Source organism: Tinamus guttatus, unplaced genomic scaffold (assembly GCF_059628265.1).
Source record: "Tinamus guttatus ecotype Peru unplaced genomic scaffold, ASM5962826v1 Tinamus_guttatus_pri_ptg000492l, whole genome shotgun sequence".
NCBI lineage: Eukaryota > Metazoa > Chordata > Aves > Tinamiformes > Tinamidae > Tinamus > Tinamus guttatus.
In genome coordinates, this window is record NW_028289026.1 from 1950708 (window position 1) to 1964590 (window position 13883).

A 13883-nucleotide genomic window follows, 5' to 3' on the forward strand; every position below is an offset into this window, starting at 1 on the left:
TATTATCATCAGATTCTCACTAAGTTTAATATAAGCTGTTCTTCAGCTTGAAAATGGTATAACAAACAAACACATGCAGTTTTACTCTACATGTTATGGAGATTTATTATGTTTTCTAGACCACATTTCATACAAGCAATATAGAAGAAGAGCAGGCTTCCTATTCTTACTGTCTCTTTAGGGTAAGAAAGAAAAGAGTTCGTAGGAATATCAGTAACCAATTCAAGTTAGAATAAGTTCCTATTACTAGTTTAATTCACTCTTCTTTTGTACTTGTTCTTCAGTAAGAAATTTCTCAGAATTTTGCTAAGTGCTATGAAATCAGCAAAATTAACCAATACTTCTTCCTTTTAAAGCCTTTTAAAATATTTCTTTTCTTAGGACTTGCCTTAACTTACATTTTGGAAAACAGCTTTAAGCCTGAAGCAGGTGCAAGGCCTGGGGTTTCTAAAATCGGCATATTGATCACTGATGGGAAATCCCAAGATGATGTTATCCCTCCTGCTAAAAACCTACGAGATGCTGGCATTGAACTGTTTGCAATTGGTGTGTATTCTGCTATATCCATCTATTGCGTCCCATTACACTCTACTGTATTTATCCGTTTTCAGTCCTATATTAGAAAGTATTCTGGTCAGTGTATATCCAAAAAATAGTCATTAATTTAAATCTTTTTTAAAATGTTCCTTGATTCATTATTTTTATAACTAGACTTTAGCAGTATTACATGTATCAGGAGACAACGGAAAAAAAAAAAAACAACCAAACAAACAAAAGCAAACTGTGCTTGTAAAGTTGAGAATTAATATTATGAAGTAACCTGTCAAGCACAGAGCTATCTGGAGTAATTACAATCAATATAAATAATAGGTTTTTGGTCATTTTTATTAGTCCCTGTGCAAGCAAAATTAATTTTCTTTTGTTGTTGTTGTTGTTGTTGCTGCTAATGTTTTCTTTCTTTTTTCTTTTTAATGAAAGGTGTAAAGAACGCAGATATAAATGAACTCAAAGAGATTGCCTCTGAACCAGACAGCACGCATGTCTACAACGTTGCTGACTTCAACTTCATGCACACCATCGTTGAAGGTCTTACCAGAACTGTGTGCTCAAGAGTAGAGGAACAGGAAAAGGAAATCAAAGGTAAATAGAACTAGTGTAACTTAGTGTGATGCTATAACACAAATCCTGTTCTGAATACCTGCAGTTCTAAACTGGCTTCTGGCACTTCATTCATTCTGCATTTTCTTCTGCTGTCAGGAAAGTACATTGTCAGGGAAGTTACCTTCCTGGTGGATGACCTATCCTTTGCTATTTTTGTTTTTTTGCTCTTAATGTCAAATACTATGGTATTGACAATGCAAAATAATTTAAAAAATCATCTGCCATTTTCATAAGATGGCTAAAGAAAAAGCAGTTTTTAATATTGAAGTTTGGGGGTAAATTGAAATAACAGCTGCATATGGTTTTTTTACTGTTATGCTCTGCATTTCTGAATTTGCAGCCTTTTTTTCTTTTGTCTCATAAGTTTTCAAAATTTTAACCTTGCAATTGCTTTGTGCATTTCTGATGTTGGATTTTATTCTCTTTATTATTTATTACTTCTTTAAAATACTTTTATATTTTATAGAGTATAAGAAAAGGCAGTTGTGGAGGAAGTTGATGACAATAATTTTTGCTTTTCTGAACCTAAGAAATAGCTGTGATAAAAATGTTGCTATTTGTCAGAAAAACAATCCTATTCAAGGATTTTTTTTTCCTGAAAGGCTCCAATTTGTTCAGACTGCTTGTTTTGTCACCTTATTATATTACAGAAATACTAATTTGACTTTTTTTTTCAATAAGCTTGTAACGTGTCGGTAAAGAAGTTTGATTTTCATGCATGATTCTACCTGTGCAATGAAAAAGTGTATATTAGTAAGGTTCACTTCTTTTTCCCTCTTTCATTCACCTGGAAACTGGAGGAAATACAGAATATTTGCTGTGTCTTGTGGGAGAAGGGAGCAGTGAAGTGAGAGAGAATGGAAAAACTCTAAAGAGATATAACATCATCTTGGAAAGGAATGACTGCAAGAGAAAATGTCCTGTATCACTTCAGTCTGCTGACAATCAGCATATCACTTCCGGCCCTGTAAAAGAGCATAGAATATAGGTCCACAGCTGTTTATGATGTTCTGAGATGTCTTTCATGACTGGAAAAAAGAGCAACCTGAGGGGGAGAAGAAAGGAAGAACAAAGGGAGAAAGGAAAGAAACGCTTAGTTTTGCATTTTTGCGTCATCTTCATATAAAGGTTTCTATACAGACCGGGGAGGCTTAATCCCAATGAGAATTCAATGTATAGTATTCACTAGTCATTAGTTATTTGTTTCTGTTGAGAGTTACCTAAGTAAGGGTAGAGTAGCCAATAATTTGAATCTCTAATGAGGAGAAATCTTTAGAACTTCAGCAACTACAAGAAAACAAATAATTATTTTGCATAGGGGAATAAAATACCTGTGTTGTCTTTAACCTAGGAACAATTGAGGCTTCGCCTGGGGCTCCTACAGATTTGGTCACATCTGAGGTAACAGCTAGAGGATTCCGGGTTAGTTGGACCCACGCGCCAGGCAGAGTGGAAAAATACAGAGTTGTGTACTATCCCACTCGAGGAGGACAGCCAGAAGAGGTAAGAGGAGGGAAAGTTCCTCAGCAACTACTCAAGCAGCAAATATACAGACTTATTTAAATAAATCCTGAAATTCCCTAAGATTCACCTCTGAATCCAAGGAGGAGATGTGGTCACATTGAATGAAGATTAAATATAGGCAATGGCCAGGCTGCTTTGTTCTGTAAAAAAATACTCCTAAGAAGAAAAACTGTATTTTATACATTCGGGATAGCTACAAATGATCATTGGAAATTTAGAAAGGTGTATTTAATCACATAGGATTTACAGGAACCTTGGAGACAGGAGCAAAAAAATATAGTAGAAGAAACTTTTGGCTGCAGATGACAACTTACAGAAATGAATGGAAAGGCAAAGAAGCAAAAGGATTTAACTACGGACATTATTTATTTGTATACCAGAAACATAGAATGTGTATGTATTCATATCCACATGTAGTACTACAGAAATTTATGAAGATTATTATTAGTATTTATATAAAAAATGTCCAATTCACACTCTTAAATTGCATTGCATGCATTTTACTTCTCTAAGCAATTCCTTTGTTCTAACTGGCTACTTCATGTCAGCTGAGTACTGACATTTAATTACTTGCTGTGCTTTTCTGAGATGCTCTATTGTACACAAAGGTAGCAAGAGCAAATTTGATTTAAGAATTAGTTTAGTATGTGGATACTTAAATGTCAGTGTATTGTTTGTCTGAAACTGAGATTAATTGATTAGGTAGCAACACAGTTATTTTGCTTTGTGAATATTTAGTTGAATTTTCTTCTAAACAGGTTGTGGTAGACGGAAGCACATCAACAGCAATTCTGAAAAACCTAATGTCTTTAACTGAATACCAGATAGCTGTATTTGCTATATACTCAAACGCTGCCAGTGAGGGCCTTCGTGGAAATGAAACTACACGTAAGTCTCCTAATCACATTTGCTATGGATGCGACTATTTCCTTTTAATCACATTGTGTAAACATAGTCTTTGTGAAGAAGAGCTACGGAAGGGAATTCTCTTTTGTTTAAGTCCTTTTAATGCATTTGTCTTTAATTTTTGCCTGAATTAATTCTGGGCTAAGTTCCTAAGTCCAAATGCTCTGGGGGTATCTTTAAACACTGAGAAAATTTTTATTCATCTCTGAGTTCAACATTGAAGTTAGTTGTCCTGAGCCCTAAATCAGAATACTCCTGAACTTTGGCTCTAGAGCCAAACATTATAAATGAGGCCTGTGGTTGTAAAGTATCTAGTGAGTGGAGGATTAGATGGGAACAGAAACACGTGTGTTATTTCCACCTGTGCCAAGTATTTCAAGGTAGCTTCAAGAAGTTTCTTTCTCAAGGATCCTGTTGATTTTCTATCCATAAAATGAAGACTTAGAATATTGTTAGAACAGGAATGTTTACAGTTTGGGATTTTACAGTAGAAGCCATGTTAGCATCTGAGATAACGTGCTGTTATAGCTTATATAAATTTAATGTATTTGCATACAAAATGCAGCCATTTTCTTTAGCAATGTGTTAGCCATTAGGAAGGTAATAAAAATTTTGGTAGTTAAAACTAGAAATTTGATTTAAGTTAGACAAAACGTTTTTTAAATTTGGGATTCAGCCAGGAAGTCAGTACTAATATCGATCTGAAAAGAAATTGAAATGCATCTTTCCCAAAATGTTTGAGCCTTTATTTTCTGCCTCTTTCCAATAAAATGTCAGCTCCATAGTTATTGTACACCATGACACAGTGTTAGGAACTAGTTAATTTATTGACTTGGAGAGAAAGGAGTCACATACTGAGCCAACAGCCTCATTTCCTTTTGCATCTGGTATTCCTTTGAAGTCACCTATTCAAGTTCTGACGGAGCCCAGCCCTGCTGCCTTGCTGAGATACGATCAGATCACACCCCAAGGTCATGAGGCATCAAGCACTACAGGCATCCTTGAGAGTGTGTCAGAAAGAATAGTTTGACTTGTGCAAGTATTAATCATTCCACCTCATCCAATATCTACAATTTGAAAGTATTTTCTCCTATCCTAGCGGATAAGAGAAAAAAACTGTGTAAAAGCTGTGTAAAACTGTAGTTTATGCTCTTGCCTTCCTGTGACAGTGACACTTCCTGACACTGACAGATAAAAATTAACCACAAATATGAAAACTAACAAACACATTTGCTTGTATAGGACATTGAAAATAACTTACAAGAGTTTTAAGTCTTAATAAATGCACTTAATATGCATGAATTATTTAGAAATGTTTCTCATTTAGCAGTCACTTCTAACTTGAATTAATATGAAATGCATTCATATTCTAATTTATTGCAAATATATTTTTCTCCGTATTAATTTACTCTATATCTTTTTCAGTATACTCCTAGTTTAACTTATCCCTATGATTTTCTTAGAATATGCAAGTAACTGCTAAAAACACAGCTAAGCATTCTCTAATGGATTCATATTTCATAATCTCATCCCTTTAGCTGAAAATTCCAGGAGAAGACACCCCTTCTTTAATTTCTAATGTGTCTAGGAGTCGCTGTTGAGGCCATGAGTTAGAAAGAGGCTACTTTTCTTTAGATTTGAAGAACCAAGCTAAGGAAGAGGCCTGCTGAGGATAGCTTTCCTGTGATCCTGGGGCAGCTTGAACAAGAATGAGATGATGTGGTAAAAAGTGTCCTCAGATTGCCTCCAGCAAAATCAGTTTATTTCTGTAGATATTGGAGGTTCAAGAAGATCCCTGAAGGAGAAGAATGAAGTAAAATTGAACATAATTACTGGTAGCATCCCCTTACTGTCAGGAAAGTGTGCAGGAAAGTATTAGCTGTTTGTCTACAATTTTAGCATGTGTGTGTGATAGAGTCTTTATGCGAGTAGAAGTTAACACATCAGCAGGGATTTAAATAAAAAAGAGGTAGTTTGTGAAAGAATTGAAAGTGAGGATTAGCAGCTTCCCTTGCAATAGAGAACATGAAGTGATGGACAGATTAAAAATGAGGAGTTAGTCAAATCAGTGGGCTGAGAACCCAGCAGTATTTTGAACATGATGTGATAAAGTTTGCCAGTGTCAAAGAAAAGGACCTGATGTGATGAAGGTTTTGCGTTTCATTTTATTTCTGCCAAATGAATATAGATGTTAACATACAAGAGGTGTTCTGCACAACAGTTACTAAGATGCATGCGCAACCTGGAAGTGGAAATCTGAAGAGAGGCCTGCGTTGAAATTTAGCCCAGGTTCACAGGCCTGAACAACAGTCTGAGTGAACAGGCTCAGTGGACAAGAAAGAACAATGCTGGCATGATTTGTATATGGAACTGAGAGCTCTGTTAAAGCCTGTTGAATGTATAGTAGATGAACAACTCCTTTGAGATGTCAGCTAGACAGGCTGCTATTTTTGTCTGGAGAAGGAGCTTGGAGAAGATCTGTGAATTATTAGCATCATAATTAGAATTGGTAGCTGAATTTGTGTTTGCAGATGAGATTATTTAGAAGCATGCAGAGCGGAGCCTTGGAGAATCTTAACATCCAGCTTCTGACAGGTTCTCAGCATTCCTAATAGAAGAGGATTTATATTAAATGCCAACTACCCCATGCTTTTAGACTACTTGATTCATTTTTAGGGACAATCTCAGTGTAGAAGTTCCAGAGGAGCAGCCAAAGGTCCCTTGTATCTCCCTAGTGACTAGATAATTACTTGGAATTCATCCGTGGTGGAATGGCAGTGGGAAGGCCTGGGGGCATTTCTCTTTTAGCAGGAAAAAAATGAGAAAAATGCAAAATGCTGCTCTAAAGACTTAGAGAGATACAAAGAGGCGTTCAGAACAGGACTGTGTTCTAGAATCAGTGCCAGAACCTCACAAGTAAATGTCTAATACAATGTTTCAGCTTCACTCAACCTGCACAGTTACACTCATTGGATTAGTTTTCAGTATCATTTGTCATAGGTGATCCTGCTCACATTTCCTTAATCCCATTGACACAATAAACCTTGCAGTGGGTTTGGATAGACCGGTCCTTAAACTTGAAACTGTTGTAATCAAAGTGTTTCTCCATTTGCAACTCATTCAGCTTTTCCTCCTAACTGTGTCTTGTCTTATGGCTCTCAAAAAACCTCAGAATAAACGACTACTTGTTTCTAATAGCAGCTCTGCCATTCTTCATTAGCCAGCATCTCCCTCTTGGAGATAAGGGCAATGGGGTGTGAGGTCTGACCATGGTCATTGGTGCCTAAAGAACAGAAATTCTTATGCTTGAAATGTTCAGAGCCAGGTAGGACAGAGACCTGAAACACCTTGTAAGGAGCAGCTCTCTCTTGGCAGTAGAATTGATAGATCCCTAATTCTGCAGTCTTATAGGTCCTAATCAGCTCTTCCTAGCTGTGATAAATAGAGGGCACTTCCATGCCTGGAAATAGACATTTTCCTTTGTGTTTCCTGGAGTAAAATGAACCATCTGAAAAATTGCTGGTTCTTCAAATGAGACAACTGACTTGTCTGTCTCTGTTTCCACTGTAGTTGCCTTGCCAACGGCATCGAATCTGCAGTTGTACGATGTGTCTCAGAGTAGCATGAGAGCCAAGTGGACTGGAGTGGCGGGTGCCACCGGTTACATGATCCTGTACGCTCCCCTGACAGAGGGATTGGCAGCAGATGAAAAGGAGGTGATGTATTTAGCTTTGATTTGATTAGTAATTATTTGAAAAAAAAATACTTTAAAGAATAAAATAGTACAAGACCTTTAACCTCCAACTTTAGCAGCCATAGTCTTTTCTCAACGACCTCTTGAAGAAAGGTATATATGTAATTTGAAGTAATGTATTTAACGACTTGTTGAACAGAGGGCAAGTACCAGTCAATTGCTGATTTCTTTCATTGTCATATAAAAATGCCACTATTTCAGCAGAATTAAGGGGGGCATTTGAAGTCATACATGAGGTGATATTGTATCATCATGTAAAACAAACACCAAAAAAAAAGATTTTTTTTTTTAATGAATGTGCTATTAGAATACTATGAAGTTTAGCCTTTGTTCTCATCAGGACCTTTGAAAGTAAATTAAATTATAAGATATTGCACTTATTGGTTTTCTCTTTATTTTGTCCAAATTTTATTTGCAAATTTTAAAATGGTATTTTCAATCAGAGATGATTCTTAAAAAAATATATAAGTCCGTTCTTCTTAGTATATTTAGTGACAGTGTAAGTTTGGACTCTGTCTTTTGTGCTGTCTTTTCCTTCTAAAAATATCTTTTAAGTAAGTGACTAGCATAGTTCCAGTGGAATCTTTGGAATAGGATTTAAATTGTTGTTGACTTATCTGGTTTCTATACATAAAATTAAGATTGTTTAAAGTCTTTGTCTGAGCAAGAACACTGCAAAGCATGCAAGGGCATGCAAACTTGTGGAAATGGGGTAGGAAGCTACCAAGATCTTGCACAGACTTGTGTTCTCTGCTAAATGAGTGGCTATGAGCATGCAATCCTGTTAAAAATGGGGCCTCTCTGAAAACTAGCTGAATCAGGAAGATTTAGCCTCACCCCACTAAAAGATACATATTTTTTCATATTAGATAAATCACTCGCCCTTTATGTGGCACTCAGTGGAGGTGGAGGAGGAAAATGATACACAGGTTAAGTAGCAAAGAGCAAATCTGAGCCTTCCTCTGAGCGGAAAACATTTGTTTTATAACAGACTAAAGACAGACAAGGTGTAACTGTGAATGAAATGGGCTTAGTAGCGGCAGGTTCTGCAGAGGAGGCTGTTCTGTCATTGCTAATGGGATGGGTTGCTTTTAAATTCTTCTTACCTGCATGTTGACTTTTTGCCAGTTTTGATGTTTTGGTTGTTGTGCACAATCCTAAAATCTTGGGCCAAGTACCATAGGCACAGTATCAGACAAAGCCTTGGCTCAGCAAAGTATTTGATCACATGCCTAATTTAAGTGCATAAATAGCATTTTTCTCTATAATGAACTAATTCAGAAATTATGTGTCTTTTTTCATTCATGCTGTTTTTAGATAAAAATCGGGGAGACCTCAACAGATCTTGAGCTGGATGGACTGTTGCCAAATACGGAATACACAGTCACAGTTTACGCCATGTTTGGAGAAGAAGCTAGTGATCCCCTTACAGGACAAGAAACTACATGTGGGTAGTACATATGTATAGTCACTTAAGTGTTAATAAAACTTCAGAAAATTCTGTACATATTAGAACAGACATCTGATTTTAAAATCTCATTGGAATAGTCCATTGGAGGAGGTCTTGCCTGTGCCTTAGTTGGGATGACTGTGTAGTTTCTTAATGTTAATACTTAACTGATAAGCTCAGCCTGTATAAATTTCCACAAAATATTTTTTTTTCTGTTGATTTCTCTTATTGGCATTGGTTCTACCAATATCCCTGTTGGTTTAAGGCTAATGACAGAGTTTTTTGAACTTGCTGAAGATAAATGAATATTGTGTGTTGTTATAACATAGAGCTAAATTGGGACTGCTGTGTTTAGACTCATGTAGTTGGAGAACCAGGTGTGTGGGAGAGTGCTCAGATGGAGAAATTTATTCCTTTGGCTCTGCAGTAGTCATTACAGAGGAGGGGGGAAAAAAAGCAGAGAGAAGACTTCTCTCCAACCCCCACTGCCGAACATCTGGTAAATGAGGGATTGGAAGTGTCTGCATGCTCATGATAGATGGTGTGTTTTTAATAAGGAGCAAGAGCTTGGCCAGCTAAGTGTTGTGTACGGTTAGCAGAAGACAGGGCTGTATGGCAGCTCTCTAAATAGCCTCAGCATTTGGAAGACAAAGGAATTGAAAGCAGGCATTTGTGCTGCTGGGATATTTCTGGGTCTGCGTTCAGTGACATCTCCACTACTCCCATGAGTCAAGTGGTGACTACCTCTTGTTTTGCCCTGCTAGCATGAGTAGTCAAGTGTTCAAGGTACTTAAATATAAAGGGTGCAAATTCAAGCATGAGGAAAAGAAACAGCAGAGGAATTGCCTGTGAAGTCAGTAATGATGGAAGAAGCTGCAGAACTGCTGTTTGCACTGGGTCCTCTCTTGGAGAACAGCTGAAGAGAGACAAGTGCAAATCCCGTGCTAAGGCAACAGGGTCGTATCCGTGGACTTGAAATGGGTATAAAAGATTCATAACATTGCGAGCAAAGTCTGTCTTTCCTCCTTGTCTTCCTTTCTTTTCTTTTTTTCATCTCTCATTCTTTCTTTTTTTTTCTGTTTAGTCAATATCTGCCCAATTTCTGTCTTACTCATCCTGAACAGTAGTTCATGTAATTTATGGCTATGCCAGCCTGAACTCACCTCGTGTCATATGATCTTGGCAGCTGCACAGCTCTAAACCAGGCTAGCATGTTGGATGGAATATCACATGCAAATTCCAGATGCATTGGCACAACCCGAGGATCCATGACGGCAGGGTTTGATCACAGAAGCTAGTCAGCCCCATCATCATTACTGTACCAGACCAGAATAAAAGCAAAACTAATCACCCTGCAACCTTCGTTTATTTTGATGGTGACTCAGTGCAACCAACTCTCTCTGGTCTTAGGACTGTTATAGGAAAGTAGATTGATGGTTCTCTATGAACCTTGCCTATGTAGTTATTCAAATAAGTCTTCTTCCAGCAGGCTTTGCTTCACGAGGCAGTGGGTCAGGTTGGAAGGAAGGCAAGCTCTTAGTGAACATACCTGTCACACATGGTCTGTGATCAGTGGTATTTTCCTCTCTGGATCCATATATCCAGATTTAAACTTTTTTTCCTTTCATTTTTTTTCCCCAGTATGTTCATTTCTGCCTTCCAAATAAAGAATAGGCTACTTCATATTTTCTTCCAGGTTTGAGAGTGACCTGCCTAATTTGCAATACCTTTACTTGTATCAGATACTCTGTATTTAGACCGTATTATTCTGCAATTTTTCATCGCAGTCGCTGTAGCAAAACCTCTCTCTATGCCAAGTCCTGATCAATGAGTTTATTCTGGGTGGGTATTTGGGCAGGGAGGGGGCAGGGGGAACTGGATTCATCCAAGACTTGCCGTAAATGCCATGTAGTTCTGGCAGCAGGACGGTCTGTCTGGTCGCGAGCGCTGTTGGCAAGGGAATGGGCTCCAAAAAGAAAGAACCGAGACTGGAGTATTTTGTGGTAGGGCCTTGTTGGTGAAATGAGGTGCATTCCACAACGGACAGAAAGCAGAAAGGAGAGCCAGCACGTGATACTGCCTTCGCTGGACTCGGAGGAATATACTGAGTGCCAGAACGTGTGGCAAACTCATCTGAAATTCTGATCTGTTCTTGCGATCTTTTCCCTCATAGCCAAGTTGACTTGTTTGTTCCTAAGCTGGTTAGGTGTCTGCTTGAGGATTCAGGATCAATACATGTGGCCTTGTTAAAGAATCCATGATACACATGTTTTTTCTTTTATTTTTTCCTTTTTTCTCTTGCATGGGGAAAACCATTTTGGAAATTCTGCGGTTTCTTTATCCACATAGACTGGTGAAAATTTATATGCTTGTGTGTGCAGGAAAGGATAGGGATACATTTCAAAATTCAGAGAAAATCACCAGATGTTGGGCTAATTCAGAACTGCTACTGACAGCAGCAGAGACAACACAAAGTATTTTCTTCTGGTGTGAGAGAAAACTGGAAGCAGTCAGAGACTGTCTTGCATGGCCCCTTTTCCCTCTAGTAGGTCCCAGTCGAAGAGTACATGGTATATAAATATGGCTTTAACTGGGATTCTTTTTAGGAAACAGCTTCACTAAATACAGTCCTCTGAAGGGTCCCAGTATGCAATAGAAGTGGAAAGAGTATGTAGAGGTGGATAAAACAAAATCTTTTAAACTTACCCTATAGCAGGGACTTCTAGGGATTCAAAAAGTGTTTTGCCAAAATTTTCCTGCCAGCAAATATTTTTGTTTGAAGACTTACAGAAAACAAACACATATGGGGTACAGATCTAGTTGAATTAGGTTGATTTACAAGCACACGCACGTACTTATGGAAAGTATTGTGCTGGGTAAATCCAGCCATGACACCCACAAAGAGCAGGAACCTAATTTCTTTCCGTTCAGTATTAACTGAGACACACTTATCAAGGCTGTAGATTCAGTTTTAGCCAAGAACTAAAACCACATTAACGGTCTGTAAGGACTAGTGAGGTAGTCCTGCTGAGATACTGTCCTACTGTCTGTGAGTCCTACTGAGGTAGAGATCGTGTATGTTTTCTTTAATAAAGGGATTCACATCAGTACTTTGCCTGATGCAAGTCTGAATTAATCATATGCTCTTTTATTAGCCTTATTACCTAGCGGTATGATTTTTTTTAATGGAAAATATGCTGTTTGTTTGCAAGGCATAAAATGTTTCGCGAATTAAACTTGGAGTCATTTTCGTGGTTTTATCTTTCTCCTTTTCAAGTGCCTCTAAGTCCACCAACAAACTTGAAATTTTCTGATGTTGGACACAGCAGTGCTAAGCTAACATGGGATGCTGCTTCCGCAAATGTAAAGGGCTATCGCATCATGTACGTTAAAACAGATGGAACAGAAACCAATGAGGTAAATTATTAGCTCTTTTCTTGCCCATCTCAGACCTCCTCAAACTTCCTTAATTGTTAAAGGTAGCCTTTACAAACAAACATTAACTTGAAAGCTGCAATAAAAGATTTACTAACGAGTTCTGAAATTCAGTGCAAACAACAGTTTGCTTAATATGGGATATATATTTGAAGTGCATCAGATAGATGGGCAAAGTATTCTAAACTCTTTATATGCCAGAGCAACCATAACTTGCACTTGCAGACTGAAGGAAACTACTCAAGTCAGTAATAATTTGTGAACTTGACTAAATGTTTCGTGTGGAAATACTTGTTCTTGATTCAGTCCAGATAACAAGGCTTCCAGAGCCTTGTTTCCTATATAAAGCTTATTCCAAAAGACTATCTGAAAGCTTCACTATACTTTATTACATTTGCTGCTGTAGTTGTATATTGGAGAGAAAATTGACTCTCCTTGCATAGAATGACGACAGGATGATGCCAATTAGTTCTAACTTGGATTCTTGCAATTTAATTATTTAGTTATGCGATATGACATTTGCCTTGTGACTAAAGGGGTTTTTTAATAGCTGTTAGCAACATGAGTTCTTTGATAGAAAGAAAAATGAAATGGTATATAGAAATAAGTAGAAAACAGTTTTAGAAAAATGACGTCTGTAAGTCAGTTTGATTATTAAAACAGGCCAGATCTATTAAAAATAAGTTGTAATATATTCCTTAGCCCTCCCACCAAAAAATCTTTAATAGTAGCTGTATATATTTATGGTTTTTGCTGGGAGTTCCATTGTCTTTCTTATCTATAAGATAGGTAAGATAGGTTTGAACTTCTCAGGCTTGCTTTAATATACTTTATATTGTAATTAATGTTCAGTAGATTTATACCAAGTTCTTAGCTCTTCTTTTATGTCCACTGAAAGAACAGGTGGCATTTTCTTTGTTTGCTTTGGATTGGTATCGTTTTTCCTGTTGTGCTGAGCTAAAATGACACTGGTTATTTGGGCTGATACACTGCACGTTTATACAGCTTTGAGTTCTATATCTCCTGCAAAGTCATGTTAACTGTGTTCTGGATAGACACCAGATGAAACTGTCATCTTTTATCTTGACAAATACTAACCATAATGGTTTATGCAACACTTCTTCATAATAGCAAATGATTGGGTTTGAGAGCCCAGGAAGTTTCTTCTATTTTCACATTCCCTTACTTACAACTTACTAAGGCTATATTCTCCCTTTTTTCCCCCCCTAGTTCTTCATCAATAGAAAGATCTATTTTTACTGGATTTTGCCAGGTTTTGTGACCCTGAATTTATCTTTGTTCATAATTTCACAGAATTTCTTTCCTAATTGCATGTCATTTTCTCTATTACCCAGAAGAATTTCAGAGATTGATGCTGTAAAGCAATTTTATTTCCGTATTCCTAAATATGATCAATATTTACTGCAAGTTATATTTTCTATAGGTGGAAGTTGATCGAGTTTCAACACATACTCTAGAAAGTCTGACGTCCCTTACAGAATATACTGTTGCTATTTTCTCCCTGTATAATGAAGGGCAGTCTGAGCCACTTACTGGCAGCTTTACAACAAGTAAGTATTGCTGAACTGTTGAGACTTTCCAAGAAGAATTTTGGTATTCACTTACTTTATTGGAAAATAAGCTCAGTAACAG

The 13883-nt window shown here is 37.3% G+C and overlaps 1 protein-coding gene across 1 annotated transcript in view; it reads left to right on the forward strand.

Moving 5' to 3' along the window:
- The window catches only part of COL14A1 (collagen type XIV alpha 1 chain), a 113762-nt gene that overhangs the window by 36045 nt on the left and 63834 nt on the right, over positions 1 to 13883 (forward strand). The window contains exons 7-14 of the mRNA XM_088533300.1: positions 382 to 546; positions 979 to 1140; positions 2513 to 2664; positions 3444 to 3573; positions 7162 to 7307; positions 8663 to 8792; positions 12073 to 12212; positions 13675 to 13801. Coding sequence (XP_088389426.1) covers positions 382 to 546; positions 979 to 1140; positions 2513 to 2664; positions 3444 to 3573; positions 7162 to 7307; positions 8663 to 8792; positions 12073 to 12212; positions 13675 to 13801 — 1152 coding nt within the window. The remainder of the gene's footprint in view (positions 1 to 381; positions 547 to 978; positions 1141 to 2512; positions 2665 to 3443; positions 3574 to 7161; positions 7308 to 8662; positions 8793 to 12072; positions 12213 to 13674; positions 13802 to 13883) is intronic.